Here is an 18,134-nt window from a genome sequence, read left to right on the forward strand (position 1 = left end):
ATCATATTCAATTTTCAAATAGGTGCATAATTTGCAAAAAAAGACAAACACAAAACTGCTAGCTAAAGAAAATTCTGATTTTATTGCAACAAATCTTCTGGCTACAAACAAACAAAACATTCATCTCATCTTATTAAAAATAAAGTCGATTCTTTGCCTTAATACAAAGCCAATTAATAATTGTTCATGTCTGTATATCAATAACAACTCTTTATTAGTTGATTGTACTAAGATATAACACCAATAAACATCAACAACTAGACAATTCAATTCAACAGTGGAACAGGGAACCAAAATAACATTGTGATCCGGAGGTTTAGGAGGTATTAATTCCCCTAAAGCATACAAACCTCTGTATGAAGAATGAACTAACTCTATCTGTTTTTCCAATTGGACTCCGAAGCTGTACAAGGCTTCATTTGTTTCTTATACGTCTTTCATCGGATGATCTAACTCGATGATTTTCAACCGCTCGTGTTCTTCCACAGGATTTTAAACCGGATTTAGGACGATTATGCCCTTTTGATGTAACTGCAAATAGCTTACACAGCTTCTTCACCTGTGAAATTTAATTCGTAATTTATAAACATTTCTTTAAATGTATATTTATATAAAACAGAAAAAGGAACCTGATCGGCTTTCAAGAGGCCTTCAAATTTACTCCGTGTGTAGTAGTTTTCTTTAAGGACATCCTTAAATTTCTCTTCTGCTACTGGCAAACAATCATCAAGCACGCTAAATCGAACCTGATTTTATTCAATTATAAAAGATATCATTAATCAGTAGTTATAATCAAAATGAAAGATGAAAAATGAATGAATGGTTGAATACTACTACTACTACTAACTTGAGATGGGAATTCATTTTTGAAAGCTTTTGGTTCAATGTTATAACCACCGGGTCCAGCAGCTTTGAAGATTCCATACATTAATCTGAGATCAACATCAAACAGAAAAAATCTCATTCCTTTATAAATCTTTGCTACTTGATCTTGTTTATTTGCAGGAAGTCCAAGAATCTTGTAGCGAAAACAATCTGTTTTTGTTTTTGAACTACACATGAACACCATCCCCATGCTTAACAAATCTCAGTAGAGAAGAGTAGTTTAATCTTACACCTAGGCTTATCAAGGTAGACCGAGTTATAAATAGATGGCAAGGAGATTGCAGGTACAATCAATCCTCCTGAATTGGAGTATTTTGATTGCATGTGGGTCGATGAAAACAGAAAGCACACAATATTACAGTTCGGTCCCTCCACTTTTCCCTTGTTTTCAAAGAAGATCCATTCTTTTGGCTAATGGCTACTTCCAAACATACATACATACATAATACATAGCCACACACATGTTCAATTCTTTTGGTCTCTCACACCTTTCTAAAACCAAAATATATACACCAACTTATCTTACTATCTTGTTTTATGAATATTAGTATTAAACCACTTTACAATGTTTATTTACAGCCAAGGGTCAGATTCAAAAACTACATTAAAACATGGGTTCTTAAATAATTATAATTTGTATAAATATGAGCATGCCTAATAAGGCAAGCCTATCTTCAACTTCTTTTCTGTACACCTGTATCAAACCACTGCCATCTGTAACTTGAAGCTTCCCATTTAACATTGTCTTGTATTCATCATCTGTAAATTGAAGCTTCTCATTAAACATTGAAAAGTGTATGTATTTATGCTTCTAACTATTTTTGCTTGTAGGACTATTGGCAAGAGGATTAAAAGTGCATTGATCTGGGTGGTAACTACAGCTGTATGTGGCTTGGTGCTGTGCATCTTATACGGTTAGTATCTCCTCCAATTATTAATTTATTCTTACAAGAAACATTTTCACTTATGATCAAATGCAATTAGGAGTAGAACCTACTTTTAGTCATTTAGAAGGTTGATGTCCCTGGTTTCCCATGCAAGTAGGTATGATGGGCACTGCCAAAAAAATTAGCTTACATGGCAAAAATTACTATTCTAGCTTTGCATTTTGTATACTTATAATAGGATTGATGAATGAGATGTTTCTAGGCTTTGACATAATCTGACTGTGGTTAGTTTCATGGTCACACTAAAGCATAAATGGGCATGATTTCTGAGTTGACAGCATTGCTTGCTTTATGAAAACGTGATTTTTAGTTACTTTAATGAAGTCTTTTCAAGAAACTTACAACATTCGAGTTTTAGAAAGCTCTTAGGCGATTTTAACAACTAAAAAGTCTTTTTAATTGGATTTATGAGTGATTTAATGTGAATTTTTGAAGATCAGGTACTTTTATCTCGTATATAAAAAGAACAGCTGAGAGCAAAAAGCTATTTTTTACAGTAACATCAATGTATGCATCAGTTATCACAGTACCATGATTTTTTACCCCTATATTAGAATGAATACAATTCCATTTGGCTGTTTCTCTTGAATATATATGCATGCCAGTCCCACCAATGTTCAAATCCTTAGAGCCAGAAGCAACAAACGCATGCTTCAAAGTATAATATCCAAGCTTGCATTATGTGAACCTTTCTTCACACATATTTTGCTAAATGCTGTTCGTTAATTTTTTTCATAATTGTGCATTGCAATATGCATATAGTTACAATGAGTTACAATTTTTTTGTTACTTGCTGCAGGCTCAAAGGGTGATAAAGCAACAGTTTCTGCTATAAATTACACTGATATTCCACATACTCAGGTAAGAAAAGGTATTTATTTTTAATCTATCTATTTTTTAGGGTACATAAGTTTTTTATTTTTCATTTTCTAATATAGATTCTATTATATTATTTTGATTAAAAATTCATTTTTGTGAATATTCGTTTAAAATATCCAAGCCTTTTTAACTTAACATTAAAAACAATCAAAAGCCTAACATATTTTGTACATACTCTACAAGAAATACATATAACACCTGCACCTCTTCTTTTCTAACAGATCCATCATGTTCACCCTTTAACAGGATTCATACAAATCAATTCAATCATATTATAACAAAAAGAATAATTAATTTATAACTAAAGTTATTCCAGATAATAAAAACAACCTTGAAAAACAGAGAGTTTACCTATGACTGTGAGTTACCTTGACTAGGTTGTAGTTGTGCTCCTTCTTTTCTAACAGATCTTTTATAGATCTTAGGTACTCACCCTTTAACAGGATTCATACAAATCAATTCAATCATATTATAACAAAAACAATAATTAATCTATAACTAAAGCTGTTACAGATTATAAAAACAACCTTGAGAAACAAAGAGTTTACCTGTGACTGTGAGTTACCTTGATTAGGTTATAGTTGTGCTCCTTCTTTTCTAACAGATCTTTTATAGATCTTAGGTACTCACCCTTTCACAGGATTCATTTTAGGTGAGAAGTACTTTCCTCCTTCATTTTGTTAGAGAAGTACTTTCCTCCTTCATTTTTCGATGTCATGACTCACTTGATGGTGCATTTAGTTAGAGAGGTGAGGTTGTGTGGCCCGGTTCATTTTAGGTGGATGTATCCATTTGAGAGATACATGAAAACACTTAAAGGGTATGTAAGAAATCATCAACGACCCGAGGGTTGCATTGCAGAGTGTTATGTGGCAGAGGAGGCCTTAGAATTTTGTTCAGACTACTTAAAAAACAAGAAATCAATTGGCAATCCTCATGAGCGTGTTGATGAAAGAATCCGCAGTGGCAAGCCTTTATCAAAGGCTACAACTGATGTTGTAGATGCTCAGTTACTTGATCAAGCTCATCTTTATGTATTACGAAACACTGCTGTTGTGGAGCCGTATATAGAGTAAGAATTACATGAAACTGTATACTCTTATACCATTATCTATCATATAAAACATTCTTTTAACTTGTAATATACTTCAGGCAACATATGTTGGAATTGAAGGATCTGAACCCCCGTCATGCTCGCAAGAGTACATGGTTGCAGAGCCAACATAGTCGGACATTTATTAGTTGGTTTAAGAAAGAAGTTTGTTTTTAAAATAAGATTGTTAGAATTACAATACTTTTAATTATTTTTTTGAATTACATTAATTATATATTTTCCTATTAGGTTGGAAAACGTTTGGCTAACGGGGAAGATATTTGTAATGATGTTCGTTGGTTGGCCAAAGGGCCTAATTTTGCTGTTACTAAATATAGCGGTTTTGCCATAAATGAATATCATTTTCATACAACATCTCGAGATGAGTCTAGAACAACTCAATGCAGTGGAGTGTCTTTAGTTGCACATACCATGCAGATTGCTAGTGCAAAAGACTCCAATCCTGTGTATGGTGCTGTAACTTACTTCGGCCGTATAAAGGAGATATGGGATCTTAATTATCACATGTTTAGTATTCCTGTATTCATGTGTGATTGGGTTGATAGTTGTGGAGTAAAAAAGGATGATTTAGGATTCACGGTAGTTAACTTTGATAGGCTTGGTCAAAAGTCTGAACCCTTCGTATTAGCTAGTCAAGTCAAACAGGTTTTTTATGTTCAAGATCAACAAGATGAGAATTTGCATGTTGTTGGATTCACACCTCATAGGATGTACAAGTATGGATCAAATGGTGAAACTGATGATATGTTGGAATTTGATGTTACTTTTGATTTAACACAAGACTCCGCTTTATTAGACCTTGATGATGATTTCTCGTGTACGCGTCCAGATGGCGAGGGCATATTAGTTTAAATATTTTTTTTGCAGAATAATAAAGTTTTTGGTATGTTTTTATTTCAGATTTTGAATGTGATTAATCAATGTCCAACTGCAACAAATAACAACGTACTTAATTTAATTTGAATCTTGTTGAAACAGGTTGTGTTTTTGTGACATGGAATCCGATTCAGCTTCTGATCACGAGGACTCCAAACAAAGAGGTCTGACAACAAAGACAAAAGCTAATAAAGTGAAGCTTGTAATAACTTACAATAAAAAAGGTGTCCCGGTTGGAAAGGAAGCCACAAAACTGTCTACTTTTGAGGGTTTGGTTGCAAGAACAATGGTTCCCATAACCTATGACTCGTGGCTGGAAGTTGGTGAGGAAGTAAGGGAAGGATTATGGCAATATGTTTTGGTAAGTCTCTGTTTTCTTCCTGTTATTACCTTTGTTCAGATCTGTTTTTGTCCCTGTTTTTGTCCCTGTTCAGATTTGTTTTTGAACCAACCTTTTTTTTATGTTTTAGGAAAAGTTTGTAGTTGACCCAAAGAGTCGGAAGCAAATTCTCCAATCGATCGGGAAGAAGTGGAGAAACTTCAAGCATTATCTATATGCCAAGTTCATTAAGAACCGAAGTAAAGATCCCAAGGCAAATCTATTCAAACCTCCGAAAGATTACCGTTTATAAAGAAAGAAGATTGGAAAGTTTTTGTATCCCATAGAGTTACAAAGAAGTGGGAGGTTTGTTAAACTTTTCTTATATGCATTTGTAGTTACAATTTTAATGTTTGTATTTATAATTTTAATGTTTCTAATGCAGGAGAAAAGTATGAAAGCTAAAAATACTCGTGCACATCATAAATACAATCATCGTTTGAGCAGAAAAGGATATGCTGGACTCATTAATGACATTGTATGATTCCCACTGAATATTGATTATTTTATTTGTATATATTTATGTTAATTGATTTTGTTATTCTTGATAATTTAGATGCAAGAAACCGGCAAGACGGAAGAGGAGATTGATAGGACAGTGCTGTGGAAAAAAGCAAGAGAGTTGAAGACAGGAGGATACGATGCAGATGTGAAGACGATTGTTGATAAAATTGTAAGTTTCATTAATTCCCAAATATATAAAAAAACATAACATTTGTCCCATTTTATTTTTCTAACATTTGTCCCATTTTATTTTTTTACAGGATGAGCTTCAGAAATCGGGAAGCTTTGGAGAGGTTACATGTGGAACACATGATGTGCTTACAGAGGCGTTGGGTACTCAGGAACAACGTGGGCGTGTACAAGGGATGGGTAGATTTATAACGCCACAACAATACTTTTATTTACCCAAGAATGTTAAGTATTACTTGGAGATTGAGAACGAGAGGGTGGATAAACGAATAAACAAACTTGAAGATGACTTGGAGAAACTAAAAAGAGGTGTACTTAATGTTTCTGAAGCTGCAAGTTGCCAAATAGGGGGCGTCATTGAAGATTTTGAAAAACAACCACAGAATGAATCACTTGTAAGTCCTTGAAGACAATTATGAAAAATATATTTAAATAATTTTCTTTTTCTACAAACTAACATACTATATTTTGCAGGATAATTCATGTCTTCTTGCGGTTGAATTTGCTGCAAATGTGGTTGCTAAAGGAACCATAATGAAAGCATCGGGTATTTTGAAATATATTTGCATTATTATTATTTATATATTTTAATTTTTTAGAAGATTGAATCTTAATTATTTTTTATGTTTATGTAACAGATGAAAACATTGAAGTTATGATTGAAACAATTTTGCAAGGAGAAGCTTTAGTACCCTTTCCACTTGAAGAGGAGTTCATTGTGAAGGTCAAAGATGCACTGGGACACATACTAAGCTGGCCAAGACACTTAGTTATTCGATGCTCTTACCTGGTAATACTATTTGAACATATTATCCCTTGGTTATCTTAATTTTTCTGATATTTGAGTGAGTTCTTAATTTTTTTGGTAATACTATTTGTATTTTTGATTGCATTTGTAGGGAAAAGTGGTGGCGAAATCTGTGAAAAAGCATGCAACACCAGTGAAGAAAGCTGCAACACCAGTGAATGAAGATGTAACACCAGTGAAGGAAGATGCAACACCTCCAAAAGAAGAAATAGGAAGTAATAAGAAAGAAAAACAACCATGTGATATGGAAGGAGGGAATGATGTGGAAGAAGGGAATGATGTGGAAGAAGTACTGATTGGAATAGAAAAGAAGATTAAAAAGGAGAAACAAAATGTGACCGTGCAAAGAAGGTGGACCAGAGCACAGATGAAGACAAGGATAAGGATTGAGAACAGTAGTATTTTGAAAATGACTGCAATGATGGCTGATGGACAAGTTACAAAGGTTGATTCTATAAGAGTGCAGAGTGAGAATGATCTTTTTGGGTACGATAGTTACACGTACTTAACTTGGGATGATTTTGAAGCAGTTCTTACAATGGATGAGCTGACTGGTGCTGTTATTGTGTCTTATATGATGTAAGTGCAAGAAATTTAATTTAAATAACAATGTGTCTTAAAAAAATGTTTAATGAATTTAGTGTTTGTATGATAACAGGGTGCTGTTTAACAAATTGAAGTATGGCTCCCCAGAAAGAGACCATGGAATTTGCTTTGTGAACCCGGCAGTAATCTCACCAAGTACGCGTAAAGGGAAATCTAAGAATATTGACGATGCAAGCAGAGGTTTAGCAGATCGGTTGTCTAAAAGAAAGGGCAATGACATCATCTTTATGCCCTACAATCCTGGGTATTGTTATTTGACATTTTATTTTTAAAATGACTGCAATTATGTTATTTGACATTTTTTTTTGTGGTTTTTGTAGAAGACATTGGGTATTGGGTGTACTAGACATGAAATCGGATACTTGCTATTATCTTGATTCCTTGAGCTCTGGCAATTTCAATATGCAGTTGAAGCAAATTGTTGATTCGTAAGTAATATAAATTATCAAAACATTTGATGTGAGTACAATAAACACATATTTGTTAATGTTTTTTTTATAGGGCAATGGTTTTGTACACTACACAAAGTGGATCCAACAAAAGGGTTAAACTAAATTGGGTTAATGTTACGGTCAGCACTTAATTCCTTATTGAAATTGTAGTTTTCACTTTATTTTTTGGATCAATTGAAATGATCATTTTATATGTAACGTTGTAGTGTCCAGTTCAACCCGGATCTACCGAATGTGGCTACTACTTGCTAAGGTTCATGAAGGAGATAGTGGAAGAAGGAATTGAAGTGTTGGTCAAAGACAATGTAAGGATATAGCATTCTACTTTCATTACTATAATTTATGGCATCCTTACTGTTATAGAATATGTGCTTTCATTCATTTGAAAATACAATGCTTAGTTGTTAAAATATAGCAACTTACTGTTCCAGAATATGTTAATATGCTATTTTTTATTAATAAAAACAATATGCAAATGTTTTCACAGATCGGGGATGGCAAAGCTGAGTACACAACTGCTGATATCGATGAGATACGTGAAGAATGGTCAACGTTTGTTACAGGCTTCATTTATCGATGATATGTATGGTCTTTTGACAATGTATCCGCAAAACAATGTTATGGTTAACCACTAATGCTAGGTATGGTCTTTTGACATGTGTAATGCTAGGTAGTCTTTTGAGACACATGTACAATTTTTTGCTAACTTTTAGTAATGTTACTTAAGGTAACATGTAGTTACAACTTAGGTAATTCAACATATATGTAAAGTTGTTTGACGTTTAGATGAAAATGAATGTTTTGGTATATTTGTCATTTATTATGTGTATTCACGTTGTAAATGTGTGTTGTAAATGCACGTCGTAAAAACATCGTAAAGCGCGTAGTAAAAACGAGAGACGTAAGGTTACGACATGCGAATGAGCGTCGTCTTCATTTATGACATGGCCTTCCTTGACGCGCATTGCGGATCATAAGAGCGCGTCGTCTGTAGACGACGCGCATATGAGCGTCATCTTCCTTTATGACATGGCCTTCCTTGACGCGCATTGCGTATCATAAGAGCGCGTCGTCTATAGATGACGCGCATTTGCACGTCGTCTAGCTTTATGACATGGCCTTCGTTGACGCCCATTGCGTATCATAAGGGCGCGTCGTCTCTAGATGACGCGCATATGCACGTCGTCTATCTTTATGACATGGCCTTCCTTGACGCGCATTGCGTATCATAAGAGCGCGTCGTAAATGCGCGTCGTCTATCTTTATGACATGGCCTTCCTTGACACGCATTTGCGCGTCGTCTGAGCCATTTACGACGCGCAATGAGCGTCGTAAAATGCCTTTTTTCTTGTAGTGAAAAATCATATATGATTTTAGATATTAATATATTATTAGATGTTAAATCATATGTATTTGTACATTGTGTTATATGATCGATCATATAATATACTGTGTAATCATAAATGATTATACGTATTAATTTATAAATAATCATACTTGATATTGTTTAATCATGTATGATTAATCATATGTATTTGTAGTTTGTAATATATGATTAATCATATTTTATGATGTATAATCATATATGATTATTCATCCAAATATAATATTAATATAGATTTCAATTTGAAAACATATATGATAAATTATAATTACAAACTATAAATACATATGAATAATCATATATATGAAAAGTCATATATGATTATTCATCCTTATATGATTAAATCACATATTGTATTGTATAATCATATATGATTTTTCATAATTTGTATTGTATAATAAAAGAATGAGAATGAAGTGTAGAAACCATAATGTAACATGTAGTATTAAAACGAATTAGTTGTACCTTCAATACGAATCGTATTTTGAAGTTCTTTAGAAGTGAAAGAAATTGAATCGATTTATTCGTCGTTACGAGTTGAATTGATTTCAGCTATAATAGTATCAGTTGTGATCGACTTGTCAATTTCTTTTGGATTCGACATCATTTATGAAAATTGATTTCGATTCAATTTTTAAATGCTATGTTTATGATTGCGAGGTGCTTGTTTCTTCGATTTGAGGATTGTATCTCGTATTTATGAGGATATGAACTGATGCTCTGTTTCGATCATTTTTTTATTTGAAGATTGCGATTAATTTGATAACAGATTCAGTAAAAATAGGATCTTTTTTATTATATTGAATAGTTGTTGAAGATTTGATGATATGATTACGTGACTGATACTGAAAATCGATGATTTAGCGATATGATGATTTTTAGAGAAGGAAGGTGACCGCTTTCTTAACATTAATTTAAAGTTTACTGTACCCCTTAATCATTTAACAGTTGACGTTAGTTGACATTCAGTTCCATTGGCTGATATTTAATCTCACATTCTCTAATTTTTTTAATCTCAACTAAACCGTTCCATATATATATATATATATATATATATATATATATATATATATATATATATATATATATATATATAGAGAGAGAGAGAGAGAGAGAGAGAGAGTCAAGATCAAATAAGATGGAAAATTTTGGTAGGAAGGTAAGAAGTTTTTTTTCTACATATTTTTTTAGCAAACAAACAAAATGAATCATCACATGATTCATTTGTAAGATGATTGATAAGAAAAAATTCTCAAAAAAACATGTTGATGATTCATTTATACAATGATTTTGTTGTTATTCACTAAAATTGTCATAAAAATGAATATTTTCTTAATTTACTTAAAAATGAATCATGAAAATGTTTTTTTGAAAATTTTTTCTAGTGAATCATCTTACAAATGAATCATCTAGTGATTCATTTATTTTGTTCGTCAAAAAAATATGTACAAAAGAAACTTCTTACCTTCCTATAATATATATATATATATATTATATATATATATATATATATATATATATATACTAGTGGTGTACCCGCGCAATACGGCGGTGACAAATAGTTTCTTTAGACAATTTACTTTCATATGAAAACATGTTATATTTATAGGAACACTCATACTGTCATCGGTCGGTTTTGCGACAACGAATAGCACCAACACGATCCGGCAGTGAAGATTATCTTCATTTGGACATTAGTTTCCTTTCGTTGGACAATGAATAGTATTTTGTTGAATAATTTCCTATTGAAAAATAATCTATTTTAGTAAATAATTTTTTTTATTTACGCTTACTTTCCCTTACACAATTGTCAAATAATTTATTATAGTGAATCGCTTTCTTTGGCTAGTAGTTTTATATGGGAACATTTTATATTCTTGATATACAATGTTTAAGGTGTAAACTACTACATGATTAAATTCTTCGGAAGGGTGTGCAACAAATATAACTATGCTTTTTTGATTTTCAAGTGGGAAAGGTGTTTTTGGTTTTAGGTGTGTTTTCATGGGTTGTTGAAACTGAGATGAGAAGGTAAGCTTTCAAGGGATCTTGAAACAATAATGAATGAATGAGATGATGGTGTAGGGGTGGACTATATTATAAAATAAATGGTTTTTGGGTCAAGCATATTAAAAACCAAGAGCAATAGAAGCAAACAATAATGACCACATGACTTTTTTTTTTCAATTGGAACGGGTGTGGCAAACTGTATGTTTATACTTTGTTGAAGATTCAATTTTATATTTTACAAAAATAAATTTTAGAATGGACAAAGAGAATTAATGAGCATGATTCTATTTTTGCCAAAAATCGAAATCTAGTGAAGACCGAACCAAATCGAATTTAAATTCGTCTAGACCAAACCGAAAACCGTATTCTAATTCGGTTTAGTTTGGTTTGGAAACTGAGGAAACCAAATATTATCTTAAATAAAATTAGTGTTGCAATTTTCCAAACATAAATTAAAAAGTTCCAAATTTCAAGGTACTGAGCCGAGACTATCCGTAGTACTGTCGTTTTGTAGCTTGAGCGTCCTTGTAGGGCGTTAATTGCATGACAAAATGTGTCATGAAAAGTGAACCATAAATTGCCAAAACTCTAAAAGGGCTAAAATGTCTTTTAGTTTATATTGATTGTTTTAAAAAAATTAATATATAAAATAATAGATATATGGTTTTTTAATTAATTGCTAATGAAATTCAGTTTTTCGGTTCGTTTTGGTCTAAATTTTATGAGACCAAATCTCGCACGAAAAACCAAATTTATAATTAGGTTTAGTCTCAGACCAAACTGAAAACCAAATTTGAATATTATTTGATCTGAAATCGATTTCGGTTCAATTTGATTTTCGGATTTTTCGGTTCTAGACCAAATAATTCTCGACGTTTTGTTTTGGTTGACTTTAGATTTGTAAATGATGTCATTTTTGTCAAAGCAAAAAATATTACTTTGTTTATATATATATATATATATATATATATATATATATATATATATATATATATCATTTCATTATCATACATACTTATAAAGTTAGCATTTTTGTTGAATCTCATGCATTTGAAACCCCCATTCTTTTTTCCTTTCACCACATTCATTTGAAACTCCCATGACTTTTCAATTTCTTTATAATAATAATTATAATTTGGTAATTAGGTTAAATAAATATCAAATCTAAAGTGTACTCGTATATAAACTAAATTTCAATATTAAAATAATATCTTTAATTCTACTTATAAAATTATGTTTTTTAACTTTTAACATATTATACTTAATTTATTAGTTTTAATATATTGTTGGATGTAACCATTATCATTTTAAAGGTATAATTTTTGAACAATTTGTATAAAATACTTACATTATTAATTAAAATATAACATTATAGGCTCAACTTAAATATAAATTTTATTTAACTTAAACAACCCAAAGATTATTTTATAAATAGTTAAAAGTGATAAATTGTACTCCCTCCGTCCCAATATTATTGTCCATAGACAAAAAAACACACAGATTAAAAAAAACATTAATTACCACTAACTTTATTTAATAAAATGACAGATTTGTCCTTACCTTTGCATTTAATGTTCCATTAAATGCTTAGTTGGTTAAGTAATAATGAGGGGTATTTTGGTAAAAATATTATTTAATTTTAGAAGTGGACTATTATTTTGGGACAAACCAAAAAGGAAAGATGGACTATAATTTTGGGACGGAGGGAGTAGTGTCTTTCTAATAATGATTGTAAGTTGGTTAATAATGTTAAATAAATATCAAACCTAAAGTGTAATCATAAATAGACTAAATTTCAATTTTTAAACAATATCTTTACTTCTATTTATAAAGTTATTTCATTAAATTTTAACATATTATACTTAATTTATTAGATTAAAAATGTTGTTGCATGTAAACCATTAGCAGTTTAAAGCTATAATTTTTGAACAGTTTGGACAAAATACTTAAATTGTTAATTTAAATATAACATTACAGTGTCAATTTAAATATAAATTTCAGTTCCACTAAAAAAACCAAATAATATTTTGTAAATAGTTAAAAGTGATAAATTATAGTGATAAATGCAAGAAACTAAATTGTAATATCAGTTTAACTAAAATATTTCCTAAATATATTTATATAATCGTTAAAAAATTTCAAATAGGTAGCTTAAAATAACTTATAATAACAATAGTTAAAAATAACTCTATATAAATGATTATATTGTTACCTTTAAAATCAAAAAATAATGTTTGATGTTTTAAATAATTATAATGATAGAAATTAAAACATTAAGCAAATATATTTTTAAAAATTAGTTAAAAATAACAACTATAAATAATATTAAACCATATATAATATTTAATTTTATTGATGTATAACTCGCGAGTATAAGTCATTCAAACGATTGAGATTATGACGTTATAATATATTTATATATTATCATATAATTCAAAATAGCCAATATATTATATCAAATTAATATACGAATTATTATATCAAATTTAACAACAACGTTAGTGTTATATTTTAAAAAATATATATTTGTAAAGACTTCAACTATATAGGTGTTTCTGCGCATTACAATGTCAACTCAAATATAAATTTCAGCTCCATTTAAAAAAACTAAAGAATATTTTGTAAATAGTTAAAAGTGATAAATTGTAGTGATAAAAGCAAAAACTAAATTGTAATTTCAATTTAACTAAAATATTTCTTAAATATATTTTTATAATCGTTAAAAGTTTTCAAATAAGTAGCTTAAAATAACTTACAATAACAATAGTTAAAAACAACTCTATATAAATGATTATATTGTTAGCTTTAAAATAAAAAACAATGTTTGATGTTTTAAATAATGATAATGATAGAAATTAAAACATTAAGCAAATAAATTTTAAAAAAGTAATTAACAATAAAAACAACTATAAATAACATCAAATCATATATTATATTTAATTTTATTCATGTGTAACTCGCGGTTAGAAGTCATTCAAACGATTGAGATTATGAAGTTATAATAAATGTATGTATTATCATATAATTCAAAATAATAAATATATTATATCAATATAGTATATAGAAATTATTATATCAAATTTAACAACAACGCGCAGGCATTCACCTAGTATACTTATAAAGGAAACATTTTTCCTTTCACCATATTCATTTGAAACTCCCATGTATTTTTCCTTTCACCACATTCATTTGAAACTCCCATGACTTTTCAATTTCTTTCTAATAATAATTATAATTTGGTTAATTAGGTTAAATAAATATCAAACCTAAAGTGTAATCATATATAAACTAAATTTCAATATTAAAATAATATCTTTACTTCTACTTATAAAGTTATTTTTTTAACTTTTAAAATATTATAATTAATTTATTAGTTTTAATATATTGTTAGATATAAACTATTATCATTTTAAAGATACAATTTTGGACAAATTGGTATAAAATACTTAAATTATTAATTTAAACATAACATTACAGGGTCAACTTAAATATAAATTTAAGTTTAACTCAAACAACCCAAATAATATTTTATAAATAGTTAAAAGTGATAAATTGTAGCGTCTTTCTAATATTGATTATAAGTTAGTTAATAAGGTTAAATAAATATCAAACCTAAAGTGTAATCATAAATAAACTAAATTTCAATTTTAAAATAATATATTTACTTCTACTTATAAAGTTATGTGTTTAACTTCTAAAATATTATATTTAATTTATTAGATTTAATATGTTGTTATATGTAAATCATTGTCAGTTTAAAGCTACAACTTTTGAACAGTTTTGACAAAATACTTAAATTGTTAACTTAAATTTAACATTACAATGTCAACTTAAATATAAATTTCATTTCACTTTAAAAACCAAAGAATATTTTGTAAATAGTTAAAATTGATAAATTGTAGTGATAAATGCAAAAAACTAAAATGTAATCTCGATTTAATTAAAATATTTCCCAAAGCTATTTTTATAATCGTTAAAAGTTTTTAAATAGATAGCTTAAAATAACTTACAATAACAATAGTTTAAAATAACTCTATAATAAATGATTATATTATTACCTTTAAAATTAAAAATTAATGTTTGATGTTTAAATAATTATAATGTTAGAAATTAAAACATTAAGCAAATAAATTTTAAAAAACTAATTAATAATAACAACAACTATAAATAACATTATATCATATATATTATATTTAGTTTTATTCATGTGTAACTCGCAGGTAGAAGTCATATATATATATATATATATATATATATATATATATATATATATATATATATATATATATATATATATATATGTATATTATTTATAATATTATACATGTTGATGTTAGGTATTTTTCCCGATTTTAAGGCATAAGCACATATACCTTATTGTTATGAATCTGAAGAAACGTGCTTTTGAGGTTATCGATAATGGTCCAGATGATGCTGATTCCGATGATAAGTATGGTGCAGTTTTTAAACCTCTTGTAAGTTTCAAATTAAATGATATTTATTCTTTAGATTTGAAATCATATATGATATGTTTTATAATTATTATACTTATATTTTTCTGACTTGAAATCATATATGATTTTCAGAAAAAAAAAGTCTTTTTTTGAAGTATCGAAAAGAGATCGATCATGTTAAAGCAAATGAAATGGCTAATAAAAATATTACTCCAGTAAGATTGACAATGCCATCGAGGACAGTTTATACAAAGTGGATTGTGGAGTTTTTGCTATGAGACATATGGAGGGTTATTTTGGAGAAAAATGTTCTAAATGGAAATGTGGTCTTCCAAAAGAAGGTGGTACTCAAGAAAAAATTATGGAAAAGTTGAGAATGAAATATGCAGCAACAATTTAACTTCTGAGATTAATACAAAGCGTGATGATGTGTTGAAAGCTGCATATGAGTATCAAGAATTTGATCAAAAGATTCGTGGTAAGCATTCATAAGATGCTCAATGGAATATAAGAAGAAGGCTGTCAATTTTTTTTTGATTGAATATTTTCTTATTGATGATGTTATAAGAACAAGTTTGTTTATGTTATGTATGTTATGGATATTGTGAAGAATGTTTGTTTTTATGATGATGTAAAACATGGTGATGGAAAACAAGTCAATATGTATTTTGGTGGATTTTATTATGTAAGTTTGTTTGTGTGAATTATGTTATTGAATGTTAATCACAAGTGATTATGTTATATTTTTATATGTAATTTATGTTTTTAGTATTGATTATATGTTGCTTATATGTAACCATTAGTGATTGTATCGATTATTTTTTTATGTTTTTGTAATCATAAATGATTATATTTGTTGTACAACACATTATAATTTATTATATCTTTTTCTTGAAAAGTGAGCTTATCTTTACTGCATGAAATACATCACCATACAGAATCTTATCTTTGTAAGATTTTAGTTTTTTTTTAGTGTTTGTATTGAAGAATCTTTTCTTTATAAATGAAAACTGATTTTTACAACCATATATTGTATTTTTGATAAGTGATTATGTTTGTATAAAGGGGTAGCCTCAAGCTACCCCTTATATTTTTTCAAAGATGAGTCCTTATACTTCCAAATGGTTAGTTTTGTTTATTAATTTCTTCAATTTTTATATATCACCATTATTTATTTATGATCTAAACAACTTCCATTTTGTTTCAGGTAAAATATGGAGTCTATAAGTCTAAAAGAACTAATTTTGTTGTATCTAATAACATGTTCCCCATTTTTTCAAGATTCTTGTTCTTTTATTTGTAGCTAGATTTTCATACAGATTGTAGCTAACTCCAAGAACGCCTCTTCCACCATTACTTAAAAAGTTTATCTTCATTGAACATATCAGATCTTTACTAGATGTCTTTGAAGTAGAGGAATGTTGTTCATTTAAAGAATATTTCTTTTTGATGAACAACATTTCTCTACATCAGATATGTAGTAAAGATTTGTTATGCTCAATGGAGATAATCTTTCTAAGTAATGGTGAAAGAATTCTTGGATTCAGCTACAATCTGTATGAAAATCTAGCTAGGAATATGAAGAACAAGAATCTTGGAAAATGGCGAATGTGATATTTGAGACTTGCGAAATTGTTTGTTATTGAAGACTTTATCATGTTTGATGTTATTCTATGATGATGAATATGTTATCTTTAGATTTTTTATGAGCAGTGTTGTATATTTGTTAGGAACGATGTTGTTGTATATGGTTATATGTAATGATTAGATGTTTTTATGTGTAATCATATTTTTAATCACTTATGATTAAAAAAACATATGAAGTAGTATTACATAATATTTTATGATTATACAGATGAATATTGTATATGGTTATGTGTAATGATTACATGTATTGAATAATAGTTATATGTAATCTTAAATGCTTGTAGTAACATTTAATAAAAGTTTAATCATGAATGAATATATTATCAAATCAAAGAAAGAATTATCAAAGTAGATTAAATCCAGTAGACAAAATCATAGTAAATTCTATTTTATAAAACGAGTAAAGTGTACTAAACAAAAAGTATATTATTTTGAAAAAAACATTATGACTTATTCATTACTGATTAAAGCAGTATATATCTATGTAGCTTTTGATGATTATTTTGCTGCAAGTTTGATTAGGCATGTCCGCAAGTTATGAGGAGCGCTTTCTCCACATCCTGAGCATCTTCTTGTTTGCTTCTTTGAATTTTTATACGCTATTTCTGCTGCACTTTGAATTCTACTTTTCTTTCCGCATCCTTTATTGCTTTGAACATTTGGAACATTGATGTTAATGTCTTTTGGAATAGATATGCCCATAAGCTTTCCTACCTCTTCAACATCTGTCCTATTCTTCTATAATTCATTTGTAGGATCGTTTTCATATTCCTTCAGCATGCTTTCTGTTTTCTTAACAAACAAATCTATTTTTTCTTTATTTTTTCTTACGTATTCCAAACATGCTTCAAAGTTGTAGTATGCTTGATTGACAGATCTGTTAATTTCACTGTCTCCTATATCATATACATGTCTACCAAAATTATAATGCATTGATATCACATCCTTTCTCCAACGATTCTCAATGTACTGTTCAGGTATCTCCTTAATTCCATGTTTC

General features: G+C 29.0%; 1 protein-coding gene across 1 annotated transcript; it reads right to left on the bottom strand.

The window, feature by feature from the left end:
- Positions 1-415: 415 nt before the first annotated feature.
- Positions 416-1,075, bottom strand: LOC128132868 (DCD domain-containing protein NRP-like). Its single transcript, XM_052769866.1, has 3 exons — positions 848-1,075; positions 630-746; positions 416-559 (listed from the first exon to the last, which is right to left on the bottom strand). Exons 1-3 carry the CDS (start codon positions 1,073-1,075, stop codon positions 416-418), a joined length of 489 nt encoding a protein of 162 aa, XP_052625826.1.
- Between the last annotated feature and the right edge of the window lie 17,059 nt (positions 1,076-18,134).

The sequence above is a fragment of the Lactuca sativa genome, chromosome 3 (genome assembly GCF_002870075.4).
Source record: "Lactuca sativa cultivar Salinas chromosome 3, Lsat_Salinas_v11, whole genome shotgun sequence".
Taxonomy (NCBI): domain Eukaryota; kingdom Viridiplantae; phylum Streptophyta; class Magnoliopsida; order Asterales; family Asteraceae; genus Lactuca; species Lactuca sativa.

What these genes read in the sequence shown, in the direction of transcription:
- LOC128132868 (XM_052769866.1), bottom strand. Translation starts at nt 1,075, where the DNA reads ATGGGGATGGTGTTCATGTGTAGTTCAAAAACAAAAACAGATTGTTTT. An exon ending in AAAATGAATTCCCATCTCAA is followed by an intron (nt 747 to 847) that starts GTTAGTAGTAGT and finishes GAATAAAATCAG; the next exon opens with GTTCGATTTAGCGTGCTTGA. An exon ending in GCCTCTTGAAAGCCGATCAG is followed by an intron (nt 560 to 629) that starts GTTCCTTTTTCT and finishes TAAATTTCACAG; the next exon opens with GTGAAGAAGCTGTGTAAGCT.